The 20,498-nt window shown below is 44.2% G+C and overlaps 1 protein-coding gene across 9 annotated transcripts in view; it reads right to left on the bottom strand.

The window, feature by feature from the left end:
* Window positions 1–20,447, bottom strand: part of ubr4 (ubiquitin protein ligase E3 component n-recognin 4) — a 174,588-nt gene extending 154,141 nt beyond the window's left edge. For all 9 annotated transcript variants that reach the window (XM_078238861.1, XM_078238862.1, XM_078238865.1 and 6 more), the window contains exons 1-5: window positions 20,293–20,447; window positions 4,160–4,257; window positions 3,500–3,603; window positions 384–513; window positions 128–267 (exon numbers count right to left, since the gene is read on the bottom strand). In XM_078238861.1, the coding sequence (XP_078094987.1) occupies window positions 128–267; window positions 384–513; window positions 3,500–3,603; window positions 4,160–4,257; window positions 20,293–20,426 (606 nt within the window). In that variant the 5' untranslated portion in view covers window positions 20,427–20,447. The remainder of the gene's footprint in view (window positions 1–127; window positions 268–383; window positions 514–3,499; window positions 3,604–4,159; window positions 4,258–20,292) is intronic.
* Between the last annotated feature and the right edge of the window lie 51 nt (window positions 20,448–20,498).

The raw sequence follows: 20,498 nt of genomic DNA, 5'->3' as shown, positions 1-20,498 counted from the left end.
GCAATGCATGCATGCATCATTATGGGAACACACCCCTGCGCAGCCCATTCCACCCGCTCAGCTTAGAAGGAATACTCTTACAAGGTTCATGTCAAAAGATGCAGTATTTATTTATCCATGTTCGTACCTGAACCACAGGAGGGGGTGCAGATGAGGCTGACACATCTGGATCGAACACGGAGGTTAGTTGGCTTAAAAAATTCATTTGCACTTCTTTTTGTCGAAGTTCAGGTGTCACTGGAGAGATGGACTCTTTCTCATCCTCCACTGTGTAAAAGAGGTTCACAGACAAGCTAAATGTTTGGCAAAACGATCAACAACCGCCTGTGCAGAAATTAAATGTAACCAGAAATAATCTTTAACTTCCCAATTCAAAGACTTACCATCTGAGAGAGTCTTTATTGTCATCGGAAGCTTAGCCGACTTCATCATCGCTGTGAATGTAATGATCTCAGTCCTGTCCAGTCGGCTGCAACCAGTACAAAGGCCTTTGATCAAGAGGATCAAGTGTTTCTGAGGAGGAATTGATAACGATAACAGGACAGGGTCAAAAAGCAGAAATTGTTATACATAATACAAATGTCAAAATAATTTAGCATAAGCTTGGGAAAAATCTTTCTATTCCGACAAAGCCTCTCATGGTTCTGGTTGGATTTATTTAAAATAAGAACATAAGAACTAGGAGCAGGAGTAGGCCATTTGGCCCCTCGAGCCTGCTCCGCCATTCAATAAAGATCATGACTGAACTTTTCATGGACTCAGCTCCACTTACCCACCTGCTCACCATAACCCTTAATTCCTTTACCGTTCAAAATCTATCTTTGCCTTAAAAACATTCAATGAGGTAGCCTCAACTGTTTCACTGGGCAGGGAATTCCACAGATTCACAACCCTTTGTGTGAAGAAGTTCCTCCTCAACTCAGTCCTAAATCTGCTCCCCCTTATTTTGAGTCTATACCCCCTAGTTCTGGTTTCACCCGCCAGTGGAAACAACCTCCCTGTTTCTTTCTTATCTATATCCTTCCTAATTTTATACATTTCTATAAGATCCCCCCTCAGTCTTCTAAATTCAAATGAATATAGTCCCAGTCTACTCAGTATCTCTTCATAAGCCAACCCTCTCAACTCTGGAATCAACCCAGTGAATCTCCTCTGCACCCCCTCCAGTGCCAGTATATCCTCTCAAGTACAAAGAACAAAGAAAATTACAGCACAGGAACAGACCCTTCAGCCCTCCAAGCCTGCACCGACTATGCTGCCCGAAAATTATACATAGTACTCCAGGTGTGTCCTCACCAGCACCTTATGCAGCTGCAACATAACCTCCCTGTTTTTAAACTTCATCCCTCTAGCAATGAAGGACAAAATTCCATGTGCCTTCTTAATTACCTGCTGTACCTGCAAACGATCTTTTTGTGATTCATGCACAAGGACACCCATCTTTTGTTACTTTTCAAGTTCCCTTTCCTGAACCCATTGATTTCTGCTGGAATGCTCAAGCACTGTAACTTCCTGGGTACCATATTTCATCGTTCAAGTACAGGAGCAGGGATGTTTTGCTGAGATTATACAGGGCCTTGGTGAGACCACACATGGAATACTGCGCGCAGTTTTGGTCTACGTATCTGAGGAAGGATATTCTTGCTATGGAGGAAGTGCAGCGAAGGTATACCAGGCTGATTTCTGGGATGGTGGGACTGACAGACGAGGAAAGATCGAGTTTGTTAGGGTTATATTCGCTGGAGTTCAGAAAAATGAGGGGGAATCTCATAGAATATTCTAACAGGACTAGACATGGTAGACGCAGGAAGGATGTTCCCGATGACCAGTGAGTCCAGAACCAGGGGTCACAGTCTCTATCTTATCTATTCTAAATTAAGGGCGGCACGGTAGCACAGTGGTTAGCACTGCTGCTTCACAGCTCCAGGGTCCCGGGTTCGATTCCTGGCTCGGGTCACTGTCTGTGTGGAGTTTGCACATTCTCCTCGTGTCTGCGTGGGTTTCCTCCGGGTGCTCCGGTTTCCTCCCACAGTCCAAAGATGTGCGGGTTAGGTTGATTGGCCATGTTAAATTGCCCCTTAGTGTCCTGGGCTGCGTAGGTTAGAGGGATTAGCGGGTAAATACGTGGGGGTAGGGCCTGGGTGGGATTGTGGTCGGTGCAGACTCGATGGGCCGAATGGCCTCCTTCTGCACTGTAGGGTTTCTATGGTTTCTATGGTTTCAAATGAGTATAGTCGCAGTCTACTCAGTCTCTCCTCATAAGCCAACCTCTCAACTCCAGAATCAACCTAGTGAATCTCCTCCGCACCCCCTCCAGTGCCAGTATATCCTTTCTCAAGTAAGGAGACCAAAACTGTACACAGTATAGGGGGAAACTTATAGAAACATATACAATTAAGAGAATAGGGTAGATAGAAACCTTCCTCCATATGACTTGATGTTGAAGCTGTTCTTAAAGAGAGGGCTTTGACACAGTCAAAGATTGATCCCTTGCATCTGATTTTGAGTCGCCCAGACAAAAAAGATTGATGATTCGCTTGGGAAAAGACTGTATAATATCCTAACATTTGCTCATGGATTAGAGATAAGTCCCCTTCAATTCAGAATTGACATAAAAGCATTCTGGAACGTATACCAATGGAAACTTTGACTTGTTTACTTCAACCTAAATCGGATACATTCTGTAAGGTATCTTAAAAGTTCTAAGCTCCACATTGTCTATTATATTCCTACAAGGTTTTCCATAGGTTCTGTAACTCTGTCACTATTATCCTGTGAGCTTGGTTGTGACCATTGAGCCAATTGTGGCTGCATCCTGTTATCCCTCCCATACTGCGGTATATCCTTTCATTACTTGCATGATGGGAGGTGCTGGATACAATGAATAATCCAAAACAACTGCGATGTTTTTTTTCCCCGTCTCTTCCTACAAGTGATTGTTTGAAATGATCTTGCTGTACTGTACCAATCTTTGAGAGATTTTTATTTGTAAAAAATGAAAAATCTTCAAAAAAAAAATATTTTTAAAAAGAAAGGATTCTAAATCTATGTAGTGATGGGCAGATATCTAATGTAAATTGGCAAGAATGAGGAAATATGCAAGTGAGACAATGAATGATAGGATGCAGTCAAAATTCTGAACAAGTTTGAATTTACATGGACTGGAGCTTGGGCAACCAGAGAGGAGACGAGAGGTGACAATGGCACAAATGAGAGTTTCAGCGGCTGGTGTGGGAAAGGAATGAAAGGTAATTTTTCAAACATCCTTGGATATGGAATTTCTGCTGGAGAATTGGAGGGTTGTCAATATTGCATTTCCGCTCAAGGAGGATGGGAGGGATAAATTAACTATAAATGAGCCATTCTGAAATAGGTAAGCTTATCGAACCCATGTTACAATGAACTTAACGCTCAGCAAGACTTGGCTTAATTAAGGGCCGCCAACAATAATTTACGCAAGGGAATTCAGAGATTTGTAATGGAGTTATGAAATTGTTACCTGGGAAACAGCACATGCTTCATCTGGATTCTCAAGACGCATCAACGAGAATTCAATCAGGACTTTACATGCAGCTGTGACAGACAGCAACTGGTTCCTAGGAACTAGAAATGTCGGAAAAGAAAGAAAGATTAGCATCAGGTACAGTTAAGACTTCCAAAACCTTAAATATTTTAGGAATTAAGAATTGAACAAACATAGCTAGTCTGTATTAACCTGGAAAACTTCAGACACACTTCTGCGAACAAAATGTTTGAATGGGGCTAATTGGATGACCCCTTCAAAGGGCTGACACAGGTATGATGGGCCATATACCTCATGTGTTGTAACATTCCATGATCCTGTAACAGCCCACAAAGCATAGGAATACATCCTAAAACATTTGGATTATTCAAAATACAACTAAACACTGCAAGAGGTGCTATTGTGCTAAAGGGATTAACCCAGATTGGTCAAATGCCAACTTGTGTTGTATCCTTATCTCATTTCCATGTACTGGAGTCACAGTTCCACCCCCAACTCCACCTTGGTTTGGGAACTTTTTCTGAACACAAAGTAAAAGGATTCAAGACTCTTCACACTAATGAGCATTGCTATTCTTTGTGATATACATTTAGAAAGCATCAACAAACAAAAGAATATTTGTTCAAAAACACTTACTCTGTGCACAGACTGTTGAAATATAATGTGCAGACAGAGCCACAAACGAGGAGTAGAAGGGTTCATATTGTTTGTCATGATGCAGAATCTGCTTCTCACTGAAATAAAAAGCAAATAAGTTAGAAACTTTAAAACTAACACAAATACAACCTAACTACACCCAGAGAAAGAAACAGGACGGATCACTTCAGTACACTCATTTCAACATTTTAAATATTCTTTCAAACTATCATCCACTACAAATTTAGCATCAAGTTGTACCCCAGTGGGGTCAAAAAATTATAAACTCTGCTTGTACGTTGCAGCAGCTTTGTAGCTTTTTGATTTGTTTTAAAGTTTATTTATTTGTGTCACAAGTATACTTACATTAACACTGCAATGAAGTTACTGTGAAAACCCCCTAGTTGCCACACTCCGGCGCCTGTTCAGGTACACTGAGGGAGAATTTAGCATGGCCAATGACCTAATCAGCACGTCTTTCGGACAGTGGGAGGAAACCGAAGCACCTAGAGGAAATCCACGCAGACACGAGGAGAACGTGCAGACTCCACACATAGTGACCCAAGATGGGAACTGACTCCCGGGTCCCTGACTCTGAGGCAGCAGTGCTAATTGTGCCACCGTGCCACCCCCAACTTGGGCGCAGAAAGTGGATGACACTGACCATTCTTTGCCTGTACCAAATTGCCAAGATGTTGAATTGCTTTTCTGAACCGTTAGTAGTCCAAGTGGTAATGTTCTTCCGAGAATAGTAATAGAAAAGGAAGTCTTGGATCTGACCCAGGAATAAGACAATGCCAAGTCTGAACGAATAAGTCTGCTTGACCTATGAGTCAAAAGCAAAATTGGGAGGTAACAGATTTGTCCTAACATTGCAGTCCTTGTCTGTCTTGGTGGAAGAGATCACAGGAAATGCGGTGCTTTCAAAATGAGTGAAGTTGAATTATGTCAATTTTGGATAATGCAGCCAGCTGGGGGTAGATATTGAATCCAATCAGACAAATGTCTGTTTAGATAGCGTCAAGTTTCTTGAGTGTTGTTCAAACCTTAACCATTCACACAAGCAGTGAATGTTCCATCACACTCCTGACTGAGTCTTGCAATTCATGGAGAGGATTTGTGGGTCAGAAGCCGTGTACCAGCCTCTGTCCTGCTCTTGTAGCCATACCGTTGGTGTGGATGGCCCGGTTACCAGTTCTGGTCTATGGTGAACCTTAAAATACTGATTTTGAAGAATTTAATGAAGATAGAGTCATTGAAACTTATGGGGAGACGGTCGAGTTTTCTTTTGTTCAAAATGATTATAGAACATAGAACATAGAAAGCCACAGCACAAACAGGCCCTTCGGCCCACAAGTTGCGCTGATCATATCCCTACCTCTAGGCCTATCTATAGCCCTCAATCCCATTAAATCCCATGTACTCATCCAGAAGTCTCTTAAAAGACCCCAACGAGTTTGCCTCCACCACCACCGACGTCAGCCGATTCCACTCACCCACCACCCTCTGAGTGAAAAACTTACCCCTGACATCTCCTCTGTACCTACCCCCCAGCACCTTAAACCTGTGTCCTCTCGTAGCAACCATTTCAGCCCTTGGAAAAAGCCTCTGAGAGTCTACCCTATCCAGACCTCTCAACATCTTGTAAACCTCTATCAGGTCACCTCTCATCCTTCGTCTCTCCAGGGAGAAGAGACCAAGCTCCCTCAACCTATCCTCATAAGGCATGCCCCCCAATCCAGGCAACATCCTTGTAAATCTCCTCTGCACCCTTTCAATGGCTTCAACATCTTTCCTGTAATGAGGTGACCAGAACTGCGCGCAGTACTCCAAGTGGGGTCTAACCAGGGTCCTATAAAGCTGCAGCATTATCTCCCGACTCCTAAACTCAATCCCTCGATTAATGAAGGCTAGTACGCCGTACGCCTTCTTGACCGCATCCTCCACCTGCGAGGCCGATTTAAGAGTCCTATGGACCCGGACCCCAAGGTCCTTCTGATCCTCTACACTGCTAAGAATGGTTTATCTACACTGCTAAGAATGATTTATCTCACAACTGCCACCCAACCTTGAACATTATCCGATCCTGCCATAGCCTAGCATGGACAGCTCCATTGTCTGAAGAGTTGTGAATGGAGATGAGTACTGTGGAATTGGCAGTGAAAAAGCACACTCCAGAGCTCAGAGAATTTCATTGATAAAGCAGTTGAAGATGGCCAGGCTACGGATGCTTCCTTGAAGAACTCCTGCAGTGATATCCTCGGTTGTGCTAAACGGCCTCCAACACCTTAACCATATTCCTTCGTGTCAGGTATAAAATCATTGACCAGTTTTGTTAGGGCTCTCTGACACTATCCTTGGTCAAACGCTGTCTTAACGTCAAGAATAGATACTCATCTTGACATTCAGTTCTCGCATCCACGTCGGGATCAAGGCTATCATGAAGTCTGAGACAAGCGAATCTGGCAGAACCCAAAATGACCAGTAGTACACGATTGCTATTAGGGAGTGTGACCAGGTATTACTTGATGGCACTATCAATGACTCTTTCCATCACTTCACTGATACTTGGGAGAAGGTTCATTCTTGGACACCAATTACTCCATCAGTAAAGTCTCAGGCTTTTAACCAGAAAGTTGAGAGTTCATTCTCCAGCCTCAGCTGATGTTACAATGAATGGGAAAGAAACTTCTTCAGCAATTCCTGGTTCACACTCATGATGTGTTCCTAAAAGTTAACTATGCTAAAAGAAAACGTGTTGAATAAAAATCACTTTCCCATAAGAAAGTTTGTAATAGGGATGGGTTACATTCCTGACCCGTCACTTTAATTTAAAAACCTATTGGCTCTATTAACTACTCACTTTTGGCTCACCGCTTCTTGCCACCCACTCGCAACCCTTCTTGCTCCCTCCTGTTCACCCCATCTCGCTTTCTCCAACCCCCTTATTCCCTCCCACTCGCCATTCCCTTCTTCCTACTCGCTGCCCCTCTGACCTCTTACTGCTCCCTCTTCCAGAACCCTCGCTCATATCTAGGGCTCAGGGGAGGGAGGTGGAGTGAAGCAAGGAGGAATGAGCAATGAATAGAAGGGAGAAAGGGGGCAGGAGGGGCAGTGAGCAAATCGATGGGTGTTTAAATAAATGACTGAGTATGTGTAGGTATAATGCAGCTCCTGGCACACGTGTAGTAATCACATCAAAATGAAACTGGAGGCAGTGTTTTTTTTAAATTCTTTTTATTGATTTTCACAAAGAGATAGGAACAAAGTACAATATAATGAAAGAGCCCCCCCACCCCCTCAGTAATCAAACCAACAAACAAAAACTATGCAAGAGAAAAAAAGGTTCACAAATTGAGAGTCAACAGTAATTAATTGTTTAAAGAAAGAAACAAAAAGGTACCATCTACAAAACATTTCTCAGTGGATCCTCTTATTGTATACTTCATCTTTTCCAAATACAAAGAAGACATTAAAGTCTTCTCATCAGATAGAGCAGTGATAGGCTTAGGGGGGGACCTACAGTTCAACAGAATGCACCTGCGGGCTACATATAGGCAAATGCAATGACTTAATCTTAGTGAAACTAGCCAGTTCAGTTGAAACCCCAAATATGGCTATCAAAAGACAAGGTTGTAAGTCAATATTTAGAGCTTTGGAGAGCGAATCAAAGGAGGACAACAAAAAAAACCAGCCACTTTGGGCACGACCAGAACATGTGGGTATGCTCTGCAGGAGCAAACAAGTACCTGTCACATTTGTTACTTGTGTTAGAAAAAAAAAGTACCAATTCTGGCCCTGATAAAGTGAATTCTAATGCAAAGCTTTAAACTGAATTAAGCTTAGCCGAGCACAGGAGGATGTGGGATTGACACTTAAAAGGGCCTCCTCCCCCCCGTCATCCGCAAAGTTAAGCCCAAGCTCTCCTTCCCAGTCATTTTTATCTTGTGGAAAGGAGAGGGTCCAGAGGATAGCACGAGATCATACAATCTTAAAACAAAACATCCACAGCTTTGAGGCAATGATAACATCCCTTACAATAATGTGTTTGGAGATATTTGCGGAAAGGATGATGCTTATTTATTTTATTCGTGTCACAAGTAGGCTTACATTAACACTGCAATGAAGTTACTGTGAAAATCCCCCAGTTGCCACACTCTGGCGCCTGTTCGGGTAAGGGAGAATTTAGCATGGCCAATGAACCTAACCAGCACATCTTTCGGACTGTGGGAGGAAACAGGAGCACCCGGAGGAAACCCATGCAGACACAGGGAGAACGTGCAAACTCCACACAAACAGTGACCCAAGCTGGGAATCGAACCCGGGTTCCTGGCACTGTGAGGCAACGGTGCTAACCACTGTGCCGTGACGAACAGTGAAAGTAAACAAAATTATGGGTTTGAAGACAACAATAAAGACTAGATTGGGGCAAATTAAATTTGTTTGCAAGCTTGTTAAAACTGGTAAAATCCCTGTCTCCAAACAGATTGGCAAAGCGTTCAGGCCTCCTTGCCTTCCACAAGGCAAACACCGAGTCAAGCTTGAAAGGCAAAAGTGGTTCTTGTAAATAGGGCACAGTAACAAAAGAATGAAAACTTTAAAATGTTACTGAAATTGTTTCCATATTTTTAAAGTAGAAATCACAACAGGGCTTGATGTGTATTTTGAGGAAGAGAAGGATAGTTGGACACAAACTGACGCAGGAAGAGCAGGACTGCGCTTTTATAAGGCACCAATTTATACGTGGATCGTGACACCATATTAAAATCTTCTGCGTATTGACTGCCCAATAATAGTACCTAAGTTAGGTAGAGCTAGCCCACCAACTCCTCTCCTCCTCTGAAGCATCATTCTACAGGCTCAGGTTAGGTAGAGCCAGTCTACCAACTCCTCTCCTCCTCTGAAGCATTGTTCTACAAGCTCTAAGAGTCCTGCCTTCCGAGATAAATCAGCTTATTTACTGTGACAAAATGATCTTGGTTTAAATAAACCAAGAACCTGGGCAGAATGTTCATTTTTAGAGATTGAACTTTGCTGGAGTCGCTAAAGACTGTTGTTCACACCTTAAGTAATGCATACCAACACTGATATATGAAGCGACAAAGTTTCTGAGGCATTTGTTCAGCAATAGGGTTGACTGGAAAACACTAATTTTTGCTGATATTCAATTAGCCAGGCAGTAAGCCAAGGGAGTTAAGACTATTCATTATGTCCTCAATACAGGCGACACAGTTGGTAATAGATAATAGGTCGTCGTCAACAACTAAGGACACACAGTGCTCCACACAGGCTCGGTGGATACGTTTTAACAGTGTTGACCACTTTAAGGCTATCGCCAGGGCAAAGAAAAGAGGAGCCAACGGGCACCCTTGGTGAGTTCCCCTGGACAAAGGGAAGTGTAGAGAGTTAGTGTGCACACTTGCTGTAGAGGAGGTTGTTGTTGTTCATCCATCGTCATCGATGAGGACCTTGACACCATTAGTCATTATGAGGCTGGATGCAGTGTGTCCGAAGATGACTGATCAGGCCAATTCAGGCACAGAATGTCCTGGCACATATTGGGCAAACTTGTGTAGGCGCTGTAGTTGTTGCGCTGGTGGCTCTGTACTTGCGCAGCTCGCGCTTAAGTTGTACTTCAGCATTGCACCTTGCTTCATAAGCTTGACAGCCCTTGTGGATGAGGCAGCGCCAGGCAGGACGGTTTTGTGCCAGAGTTTCCCAGGTGGTCGTGTCTACGTCAAGCGACTTCAGGGAGGCTTCGACTGTATCTTTGTAACGTTTCTTCTGCCCTCCATGCGAGCATCTTCCAGCAGAGAGTCCACCAAAAAGGAGCTGCTTGGGAATGCGCTCGTCCGGCATACGGATGACATGATCTGCTCACCGGGTCTGTGCTCTCATCAGCAGTGTGTGGACTGATGGTAGACTTGCTCTAGAGAGAACTTCAGTGTTTGGTACTTTGTCTTACCATCTGATGCGTAATATTCTGCGAAGACAAGTCAAGTCATGTGGAAATGATTGAGCTGTCTTGCATGCCTTCGATACACAGTCCACGTTTCACAGGCATACAGGAGGGTAGTTAGTACCACGGTGCTGTAGACCTTCAGTTTTGTTGCTGGGCTGATTCCTCGACGTTCCCATACAGTGGAACGCAGTCTACCGAAAGCAGAACTTGCCTTTGCTATTCTGCAGTTAACTTCTGTATCAATAGTCACTGCTCGGGAGAGGATGCTGCCAAGATAAGTGAACTGGTCCACTGCCTGTAGTTTCTGCCCTTTGATTGTGATTTTGGGTTCTGTGTACGGTGCATGAGGAGCAGGCTGGTGCATGACTTCGGTCTTTTTAATGTTGATGGTGAGTCCAAAGTTGTCACAATTTGTCCATACCGACTTGCATCTCTGGCTCTGAGCCAGTACAGTAAGAAGTCTCACAACACCAGGTTAAAGTCCAACAGGTTTATTTGGTAGCAAATACCATAAGCTTTCGGAGCAGAGCTCCTTCGTCAGATGGAGTGGATATCTGTTCTCAAACAGTACACAGACACAGAAATCAAATTACAGAAGTTGTCTCCAGACAGAACAGCTTGTGGAATTCTGCAAGTCCAGGAGGTAACTTCAGCAGTCACGGACATTCAGCCTTGGATCTTCAGGTAAGCGTTCTCCAAGGCGGCCTTTACGACACACAACAGCGCAGAGTCGCTGAGCAGAAACTGATAGCCAAGTTCCGCACACATGAGGACGGCCTAAACCGGGATGTTGGATTTATGTCACATTATCAGTAACCCCCACAGCTTGTTGGATTTATGTCACATTATCAGTAACCCCCACAGCTTACCTCCTGGACTTGCAGAATTCCACAAGCTGTTCTGTCTGGAGACAATACACATCTCTTTAACCTGTGTTGAATGCTCCCTCCACCCACATTGTCTGTACATTTAAGACCTGGCTGGCTGTAGAGATTTGCATTCTAATCAGTATTCTGTAATTTGATTTCTGTGTCTGTGTACTGTTTGAGAACAGATATCCACTCCATCTGACGAAGGAGCTCTGCTCCGAAAGCTTATGGTATTTGCTACCAAATAAACCTGTTGGACTTTAACCTGGTGTTGTGAGACTTCTTACTGTGCTTACCCCAGTCCAACGCCGGCATCTCCACATCTGAGCCAGTATCCAGGGCGCAGTCATCGGCAAAGAGGAAGTCTCTCAGAACAGTCTCCTTCACTTTGGTAATAGCTTGAAGTCTCCTCAGGTTGAAGAGCTTCCCATCCACTCTGTACTTAAGGCTGATTCCAGCAACACTGTTCTGGAAGGCATCATTCAGCATGGCAGTAAACATCATGCTGAACAGTGTGGGTGCGAGCACACAGCCCTGTTTGACGCCATTGGTGACTGGGAATGCCTCAGAGGATTCTCCACCGTCCAGTACTCTGGCCATCATGCCATCATGGAGCTGGCGTACCATCTGAATGAATTTGGGGGGGCAGCCGAACTTTGACATGATCTCCACAGGCCTTGTCGGCTGACAGTGTCGAAGGCTTTCGCGAGGTCAACAAAGATTGTGTAGAGCTTGCGATTCTGCTCCTGACACTTCTCCTGAAGTTGGCACGCGGCAAAAATCATGTCAATAGTCCCGTGACCTTTGCGGAAGCCACACCGTGACTCTGGAAGCAGGCCCAGCTCCAGATGAGTGACCAGATTTAGCAGGACTCTTGCGAGGGTTTTTCCTGCGATGGAAAGCAGCGAGATTCCTTGATGGTTGTCGCATACTTGCCGATTGCCCTTCCTCTTCTGGAGGTGTACGATGGAAGCATCTTCAAGTTCCTGAGGAATGGATCCTTGCTTCCAGAAGGACTGGAACAACTCAGTGAGCTTCTCGATAAGTACAGGACCAGCAGCTTTGTAGATCTCTGTGGGTATGGTGTCTGCCCCTGGGGCTTTGCCACTAGATAGCTGGCTAACAGCTTTCGTGACTTCGGCTACTACCAGTGGATCATTCATGGCGCTGTTGATATCGACCTGGGGAATCCTGTCTATCGCCTCATCGTTAATAGATGACGGTCGGTTGAGGACGGCTTCAAAATGTTCAGCCCATCTCTGCAAGATCTGAGCCCTCTCTGTAATGAGAGTTGTACCATCTGTACTCAGGAGGGGGGAACTCCCAAGAGATTGAGGTCTGTAGAGAGTGTTGAGGGCCTCATGGAACCGTTTCAAGTCGTTTATGTCAGCGTATTCCTGTATTTCATCTGCCTTGGCGCACAGCCAGGCATCCTGCATTTATTCTGGACTGTCCTGCGAGCACTGGTAAAGGCATTTTTCTTGGCAGCTGATGATGGGTCGTTCTGACAGGCACGATGAAGATGGTGCTTTTCAACAAGTAGAGCCTGTACCTCATCGTTCTCATCGAACCAGTCATGCTGCTTGCGGATAAAGGGCCCGAGCATCTTCAGTGCAGATGAATGGACAGCATCCCTGAAGCGTTCCCAGTCGTTCCCCATAGCTGTTTGCATGCGACAGCGGCCACACCCCGGGCAACGGCTTCGACAAGCCGGCTAGACCAGGTGAGAGTAGCCGATGGGTCTCAACCCTCGGTGAGATTGGGAGATGTCTATCCCAGCATAAGACAGACTCCGGCGATTGAGCGGACGAGACCAATGGAAGGTCTAACGGTCAAGAAGGCGGTCTCTGCAAGCGCCGTGGAACGCGAAGAGCAGGACAAGACAGTAAGTGTCCTGGTTACCCACTGCGCCTAGTCCCATCTCCAGCCGTCTCGACTCTGGTCTTGCCACTGGACCCAAATGGGAATTGGGAAGAGAGAATCAGGCTGACGCTGCGCAACTCTCCCTCACTTTAATCCAAATCACGCGCTAGTCTCGACACCATCATCGTAGAGGAGGTACAGAGAAGATGAATGCCCGAAATAAATTTTGAACCAAAACCAAATTTACCCAAAATTGTAAACAGATATTCTCATTCAACCCGATCAAAGGATTAGCCAAAGAAGTTGAGGAAAGTATAATGATGAGAAGATGATGTACATTTGAAAACAGCTGGCACCTCATTACAAAACCAGCTTGATCTTCCAATATTATACCAGGAAGACAAGGTTCGCCCGCCATGGAATCAGAGCTGGCGAGGGGCGGATAAGGGAAATGTCCATTGACCCCGGGTGGGAATTTCCAGTCTCGCTCAAGTGAGGCCATAAAATCCCACCCAATGAGTCATTGAACATATCTAGTAGCAACGGAGCAAGTAGAGCAGCAAACATTTTTCAAAAGTCGATCGGAAAGCCAGCAAGGCCTAGGGCCTTGTCACTTTGCATTAACTTCATGCAGTTTATTAGCTCCTCCAGATGCAAAGGATTGTCCAGGTTTCTATTCACGTCCACATCCACAGATGGAATGTTCAAATTATTTAGAATGTCAGCCATTGTTATACTATCCGACAGGAAGAGGTTAAAGCCAAATTAATATTGAGTTCAGTAGTAAGATTATGTGAGAAGTCGTAGCCTTGGGAGATAAACTGAGAAGCAGACTGGCGCCTGAGTTGGTGGGCCTGAAAGCAACCAGCTCTGTCCCCGTATTCATAAAAAGTCCCCCTTGACTGTAGCAACATATAATCAACTCTACTTATGGGAAGCAGATAGAATTGAGACTGAAGCTTTAGCCTGTCCACATATAACTCAGGAGTGAATGCAATGGAATATTGAGAGTCTAACATTGAGTATTCATGGTGTACACGAGAGAAGTAGAAGTCCTTTTGCGACCAGGTGGAGAAAACGCCAAGGGTCTAAACAACGCAATTAAGTCATAAAGGTGGACAGAGCCTTGGATACACCAGAAGGGGCAAAAGTCTTTGAACATGAACAGTCCAGCCTTAGATCCAAGGCTCAATTTAGATCCCCTCCGAAAATAAGATGGTGGGTGTCTAGGTTGGGACGGGTGGATAGAAGCGATGTAATAAAGGTTGTATCGTCCCAACTAAGGGTGTAGACATTCACCAGAACTACCAGGATTTGGAAAAATGTGCCACTAACTATTGTATAGTGACCTCCAGTGTCTGAGATTATGTTTAAGGGGGAGAGCTGGATTTTTTTGTTGATTAGAATTGCCATCCCCCCAGCTTTGCTGTTGTTAGAATGAAACACCTGGCCAATCCATGCTTTGCGCAATCTGGTATGATCCTTAACACGAACCTCAGTCTCCTGAGGAAAAGCAACATCAGTGCTAAGGATCTTGAGGGCACTTTAGAACATTTTACTGGGCCATTCAATCCCCTAACATTCCATGTAACTATCTGATTGAGAGTCCCATACCACCTTGATCGCCTGCTTTAATCATGCATGTGGGATGACTTTAAAAATGGGTCAGTAACTTGAATGGGGAAGAAAACAAAACCAAGAGGATCCATTACATAATGAAAATGACCAAATACGAAAAGATTTTTCGTTACTATCAACATACCCCCAAAACAACCGGCACTCTTCCAAACTACTAGAACAAAAACCAAACAACGTGGTAATAAACCTATAACGAAATAAAACATAAATCAAGTCCTAAGCTTGATAACCAAGATGAGCAGCGGGCGTTCAATTTTGCACATCATCCATTGGCTAAACAACCTTGTTTGTGGACACGCCCCGGCAGATAAACTATATTATGTAACACACCAATGAAAAGTTGCTCATTATAATCACATGGTAGTTAGAGCTCAAATGCATTTGAATGAGTGAACATGCCCTTAACATTGAGCTTATTAAGTGGCTAGTACAGGCATTCAAATACATGATACCCCAAACAACACCCAAAACTTATCAACCTCTTGGCAAGCTCAGCAATTAAACTCAGCTGTGTCTAATATTTCGTCTTGAATCAGAGTAGCCAAATATTTTAACCATTATTGAAAGAATCAACCAAGATCACCATGCAGAAACGGGGGCATGCAGCATTAAATTGTTGCGAAAAAATAACCCGACTGTCATTCCCCATAGCCAGAGTACGGACCGAGACAAGAGACTGGTTTGTGGGTCCACACTTAGTGACTGTTAGAGAGATTCAAAATATCCTGGGACTAAGGCACTAATAAAGACTATTAAAACAGAGTGGATTAACTTAGGATAAGAATCACAGACAGTCTTTTACGTATATTTTACATGTCTGCATAGAAACACACACAACCACAGTTAAAGAATTTAAACATGTATTTCTGAAAAGTGTTACAGCTTGTCTATTGGCACAGAGTTCTAAGGCATCATGGGAAAATAGTCCAGTAAAGTGAACCACTTTCTTTATAACAATACACTCACAGAAGCATACCTCTTATCGACATGGACTTTAGACAGTCCTCATGAATAGAAAATTCATGAATAAATTTTAAGCCAAGGACGAAGTTAGCAAACTCAGGCAGCTTAGTGAATAGACAAAGCCTTCAACCAAATAAGATGGTCTGGAACCTTAACAAGTAGCCATGGGAAAGGCAGTCAAAAATCACTTGTAACCACTATTCCATGCGGTCAGAGGATAACTATAATTGGCTAAGGTTCCTGACATTTACTAATGATGATTGACTGGTACCAATGATGGTTGGTTCATTTCCGACTGGGATGAGCCAGTGGCTATGTAAAATGACTTTTGGAAATTGTATAATTATATTGCCAAAGTGATGTAACTTCAGAGAAGTGTTGGGTTGCCCAGCCCTCCTCACCCAGCGTATGTTAGCCAATTAAGAAATGTCTTTCACCAGGATACTGCAGTCGTGAATCTTTGTATTAGCAAAAGTTAAGCTCAAAAACCCCAACAGTGACCCTGAATATAACCAACAATGAGTATTATCGAAAGAGCTTAATTTCCAGTTGCTACTCCCATCAAATCACTGAGGCATCAAATAGTAAGCCCGTCAAGAATTGATCTTCTCTGTTAAATGTGATTTGGAGATAGGCAAGGTGAATCAATCCAATACTTACTCCTTTCTTGTCCAGCATAGATTTGATGTTGTTAAATGCTACTCGTCTCCTTGCCAGGTCTGCATTGTCAGCCACAGTAAATCCTGATTACATGGCCTTACTAAGTGACATCATGGTGCCCATCTGAGAATGAGTTCCTTCTCTTTGTGGCGATGGAACTGTACTACAATGGCTTGTTGGGGACTTTGGCTCGCAACGACACGCTCTCCTTAATCACAACAGTCAGCTAGGACTCCAACGTACAGATCCTGTCACCGTGGTCCGAGATGGCCGCTTCAGTGTCAGTAAGGGTGTTGGCGTGAGGATCGACGGCTGAACGAATGGTGTCAAGGGAAGACCAAAGAGGACACAGCAACGCTTCCAATGAATTTTTCAGCTCCAGAGGCAAACTTCATCAGGATTTGACAAGCTCAGTGATAAGAACTTCACTCAAAGTTTCAGTTGTCAAAAGTGTGGGGGAGCTGGTCGCCATTTTAACTGTAGCTGTCTCGGCAGGCGTGCCTTTATCATTCATTTTTTTCCTGCCTGAATGTTTTAAATTCTTGGGCATATCATAAACTTAGTACCCAAGGGCTAAAGAGGTGGCAGAAAAAAACTGAGGTACACATCTGTATGGTGTAGCATTTTCTGCTAAAATGAGTGCATGTTGCTAACAGAAGAGGCCATTTAGGCCCTCAGGCCTGCTCCTCTATTCAAACTAGGCCATGACTGAAATGTATTTCAACTTAATACACCAGCCACTACCCCATATCTTGATACGCTTAGCCAACAAAAATCTAGCAATCTTAATTCTTCGAATTTCAACTGAACCCAAGCCTCCACAGCTTAAATTCAGAGTAACTGCAGCCACATCTCTGGTAGTCAGCAGTTTCAGTTGGTCTATACTGATCTTGTACATCTGCATTTTGAGATGGGGCTTCTGTCTGAATCCTTGGTGGTGCTCTAACAAACACTGCAGTCTAAGATTCTTAAGGCTTGTCTGCCTCATCATAAAGAATTGTGTCCAGAGTTGATCAAGTATGGCAGACTCCTGTAAAGGTTTGCACTTTTGAACTGTGTCACAAAGAACGCATTCAATGTTAACTAAAGACCAAGAGGATGTCCTGGTTCCAAGACAGAAAGTTTAAACTGCAGTGTTTAGCACTTGAAGGCAGTTCACCATCACCTGCACAAAGGCAATAAATACTGGCCTTGCCAAAGACATAGGCATTTCAAGAACGAATTTCAAAAAAGCAGGACGATGCCTATGTCCAATTCTGCCTTGCTGGATGTACTGGTAAGAAACTGATATCTTAACAGCGATTTTTAGCACGTTTCAAAGCGCTTTCGAACCAATCAGGCACCTCCAAAGTAGGTACTGTTGTAATGTAGGAAATTTGGGAACCAATTAGCATGCCGCAAGCTCCCACAAGTAACAATGAGAAATATGACCAGAAAATGTAGTTTTTGCAATGTTGGTTAAGGAATATCGAACTGGGGAGGACACCCCTATATTTCATTAAATAGTGCCATTGGATATTTTACATCCACCCAAGGCGGCAGACAAGGCCTTGGTTTAATGTTTCATCTGGAAAAAGGAACTTCCAGCAGTGTAAGTTTCCCCGAGTGCTTCAGTATGTGTGCCTGTATTGTGTGACAGGTCTCTTGGCAAGGCCTTCTGACACAGAGGCAGAAGTGCTGTTTACTGTGCCAACTTTATTTGAACAATAGCATAAAGAAAGTCAGTGCCAGACTCCACATCAGCATCACTATGCAGAATTCTTTAAAATTGTTTTACACTGAGAATTTATAAAACAGGTAGTCTGTTCCACAAGCAGCCTCAAATTAACCTGCAGATCAGTGAGGATAATTAATCCCCTTATTCCATGTCTCACTGTACCACAACGGCCTGGCAAAACATCATGCACTAACCAGTTATCAAGTTCTGCCCGAGGGAGGCACACTTGTACACTTGTATTTGGCAGAGTGCACAACAACAAGCTTGTAAACAGCAATTGCAAATGAAGTGGCATAACTTCCCTCGGTTGCCGCACCCACTAAAATGGCTCTCTCAGAAGACCACAGAACAAAATGTTTTTCAATTAGATAAGCTTACTGTCACCATCTGAACAGAGGATCCTCACCACCTCTGGGCTTTTTAATGTGTCCCCTATCTGTAGACAGTGATTAAACTGCAAGTCACTGAGCTGAATTCCTGAGTCCTATTATATTGCAAACGCAGAGACGATGAAATGCTTCATCATTCCCATCCAGCTTCACGCTATTTATATCTCTTATGTATTCAGAGGAGTAGTAGCTTATTTTTCAAACAGGATTATGCAATCACAGCTGTCACCAGTACACATTTGGGCTGTCTTCGTTTGCCAGAAGGAGCACAGTTCCATTCACGGATAAAAATACTCCCAAAACTTTAAACTGGAGGGCAGTTTAGGGGTACTTTTTAATCCATTTTATATTGGAAAATATCCTGCAAGAACAGTAGTCATTATTTAAGCACATTTTAACCATACTGGAAGATCTTCAGTTGACAGTATGGTCTGCCATGTTCAGGGCTCTCAGAATATGATGGGCTGTCGTTTTGAATGGTGCTATCATAGTGATATCATGAGGCAGTCCAGCATGGAGGGAGCCCCAGCAATCAAAGCTCAGAAACCCAACATTTTCAAAAGTATAACTGTTGGTGTACATTGTGATGGGGCTGCTCCAAATAGAGAGAAACTCTAAAATGTGGTAATGAAATTAAGGATGTATAATGAAAATGTGATAGGGTGTACAAGAAATTAAATGAAGTCGCATTAAACTATTTCATACCTTGCCCAATCAGCCCACCCTGTATCCGAAAAGATTTCAATGGACTAAATAATAAAAATTAGTGTTATGGAATCAGGGTGATCTGGCAATGTAGGTTGGGAGATTGGATGCATCAAGTGGGGGTAAAAGGAATATACTGACTGTCAGATGTGACCTTTTGGAATTCCCCAGCGATCTTTACTCGGTTTCAGTATTTCATCATATACTGCATATCAATGACTGATGAGGAAACGCAAATTATGTAGACGAAAACAGGAAGATACAAGGGGACAGAACTGACTAAGTAGGAAAAATGATAATGGAGTTGAATGTGGGCAAGTAAGAGGTTTTCCATTTTCCACCTGGAACAGTTCAGAATACTTACCTAGTGGTGAAAGGTCAGGAACTGTGGAGGAGCAACAGGACCTGGGTATTTAGACTACAGATCAGCAAAAGCTAGCACAAAAGGTACAAAATAATAATCAATCAATCAGGCTCCCAAAATGTTGGCCTTCATCTCAAGTGGACTGGAATACAAAAAAAAGGAATCTATGCTTCATTATTACCGACACCATCTGGCACACTGTGTTGTTTTAGGCACCAAACCTCAAGGAGGTGATGATCTTAGAAGGGAAATAGTGCAGAATTAGCAGAAGACCAGGACATGAGAACAGGTCACACAAACTTAGTTTCTATTGTTTTTAGTTTTGAAGATTGACCTGCATGCAATCTGATTGGGATTTGATAGGACAGATCCAATCTAACTAAATAGCAGAACAGGCTAGAGGGAGTGAACGGCCCAATCTTGTTCCTAAGTTGCCCACTTGCAAACTTTCCATTCCTGACTCCAGCCTCTTGCAAATCTTCCTCCCTTGGCTCCAACCACTGAGGCTGTGACTTCAACTCAGTCCCAGGCTCTGGAATTGCTTCTCTAAACCTTTTCAACTCCCTTCCATCCTTCAACACCCTCCTGAAAAGTCAATTTCTCAAATCTAGTGTTGTCACCTCCCTGATACTAGACTCCTGCCTACTTAAAAGTAGATGAAGTGACTCAGGTATTTTTTTTCTACATTGTAGACGCTTTAAAAATGCAAATCATACCTTGAATAAAAGGGAAGGGGTGCGGTGTAGAGCACAGCCCCACCCCCCCTCTTTGCTTCAGATGCGAGAAAGTTCCCGGCTGTTCGCCCAGGCCGGAGGTTCTGCGCCTATTTCTTGGCTCCCGCCCGTTATCCCTCTGGCAGCAGGAGCGGAGTCCGCAGCCAGTGTGCCTAGGCCGTTCCGGCATCTGTGATGCGAGGCCAGGCCTCAGGGGCTCATTGCTCGGGCCCTCCCTGTCGGGCAACCTGCACCCACCCCCCGCGCCTGTGCACGGCCTCCCACTTTACCTATTAATGACCGAGCTGAAGAGCTGAGAGATGTCCCGCGGCTCGAAGGTGGAGTAGGAGGCGGCAAGGAGCGGACGCACGGCAGCACTCCAGTCGGGATCAGGCTCCGGAGCCGGGCCCGAGTTCAGCGCCATCTTCCGCAGCCTTGCTGGTGCAACACACTAAACATTCCGGGCAGCCCCGCGCAGGCGCGTTACCCACTGGTG

Source organism: Mustelus asterias, chromosome 22 (assembly GCF_964213995.1).
Source record: "Mustelus asterias chromosome 22, sMusAst1.hap1.1, whole genome shotgun sequence".
NCBI lineage: Eukaryota > Metazoa > Chordata > Chondrichthyes > Carcharhiniformes > Triakidae > Mustelus > Mustelus asterias.
Note: the sequence above shows the minus strand (reverse complement) of the source record. Positions and strands in the feature narration are given on the sequence as shown.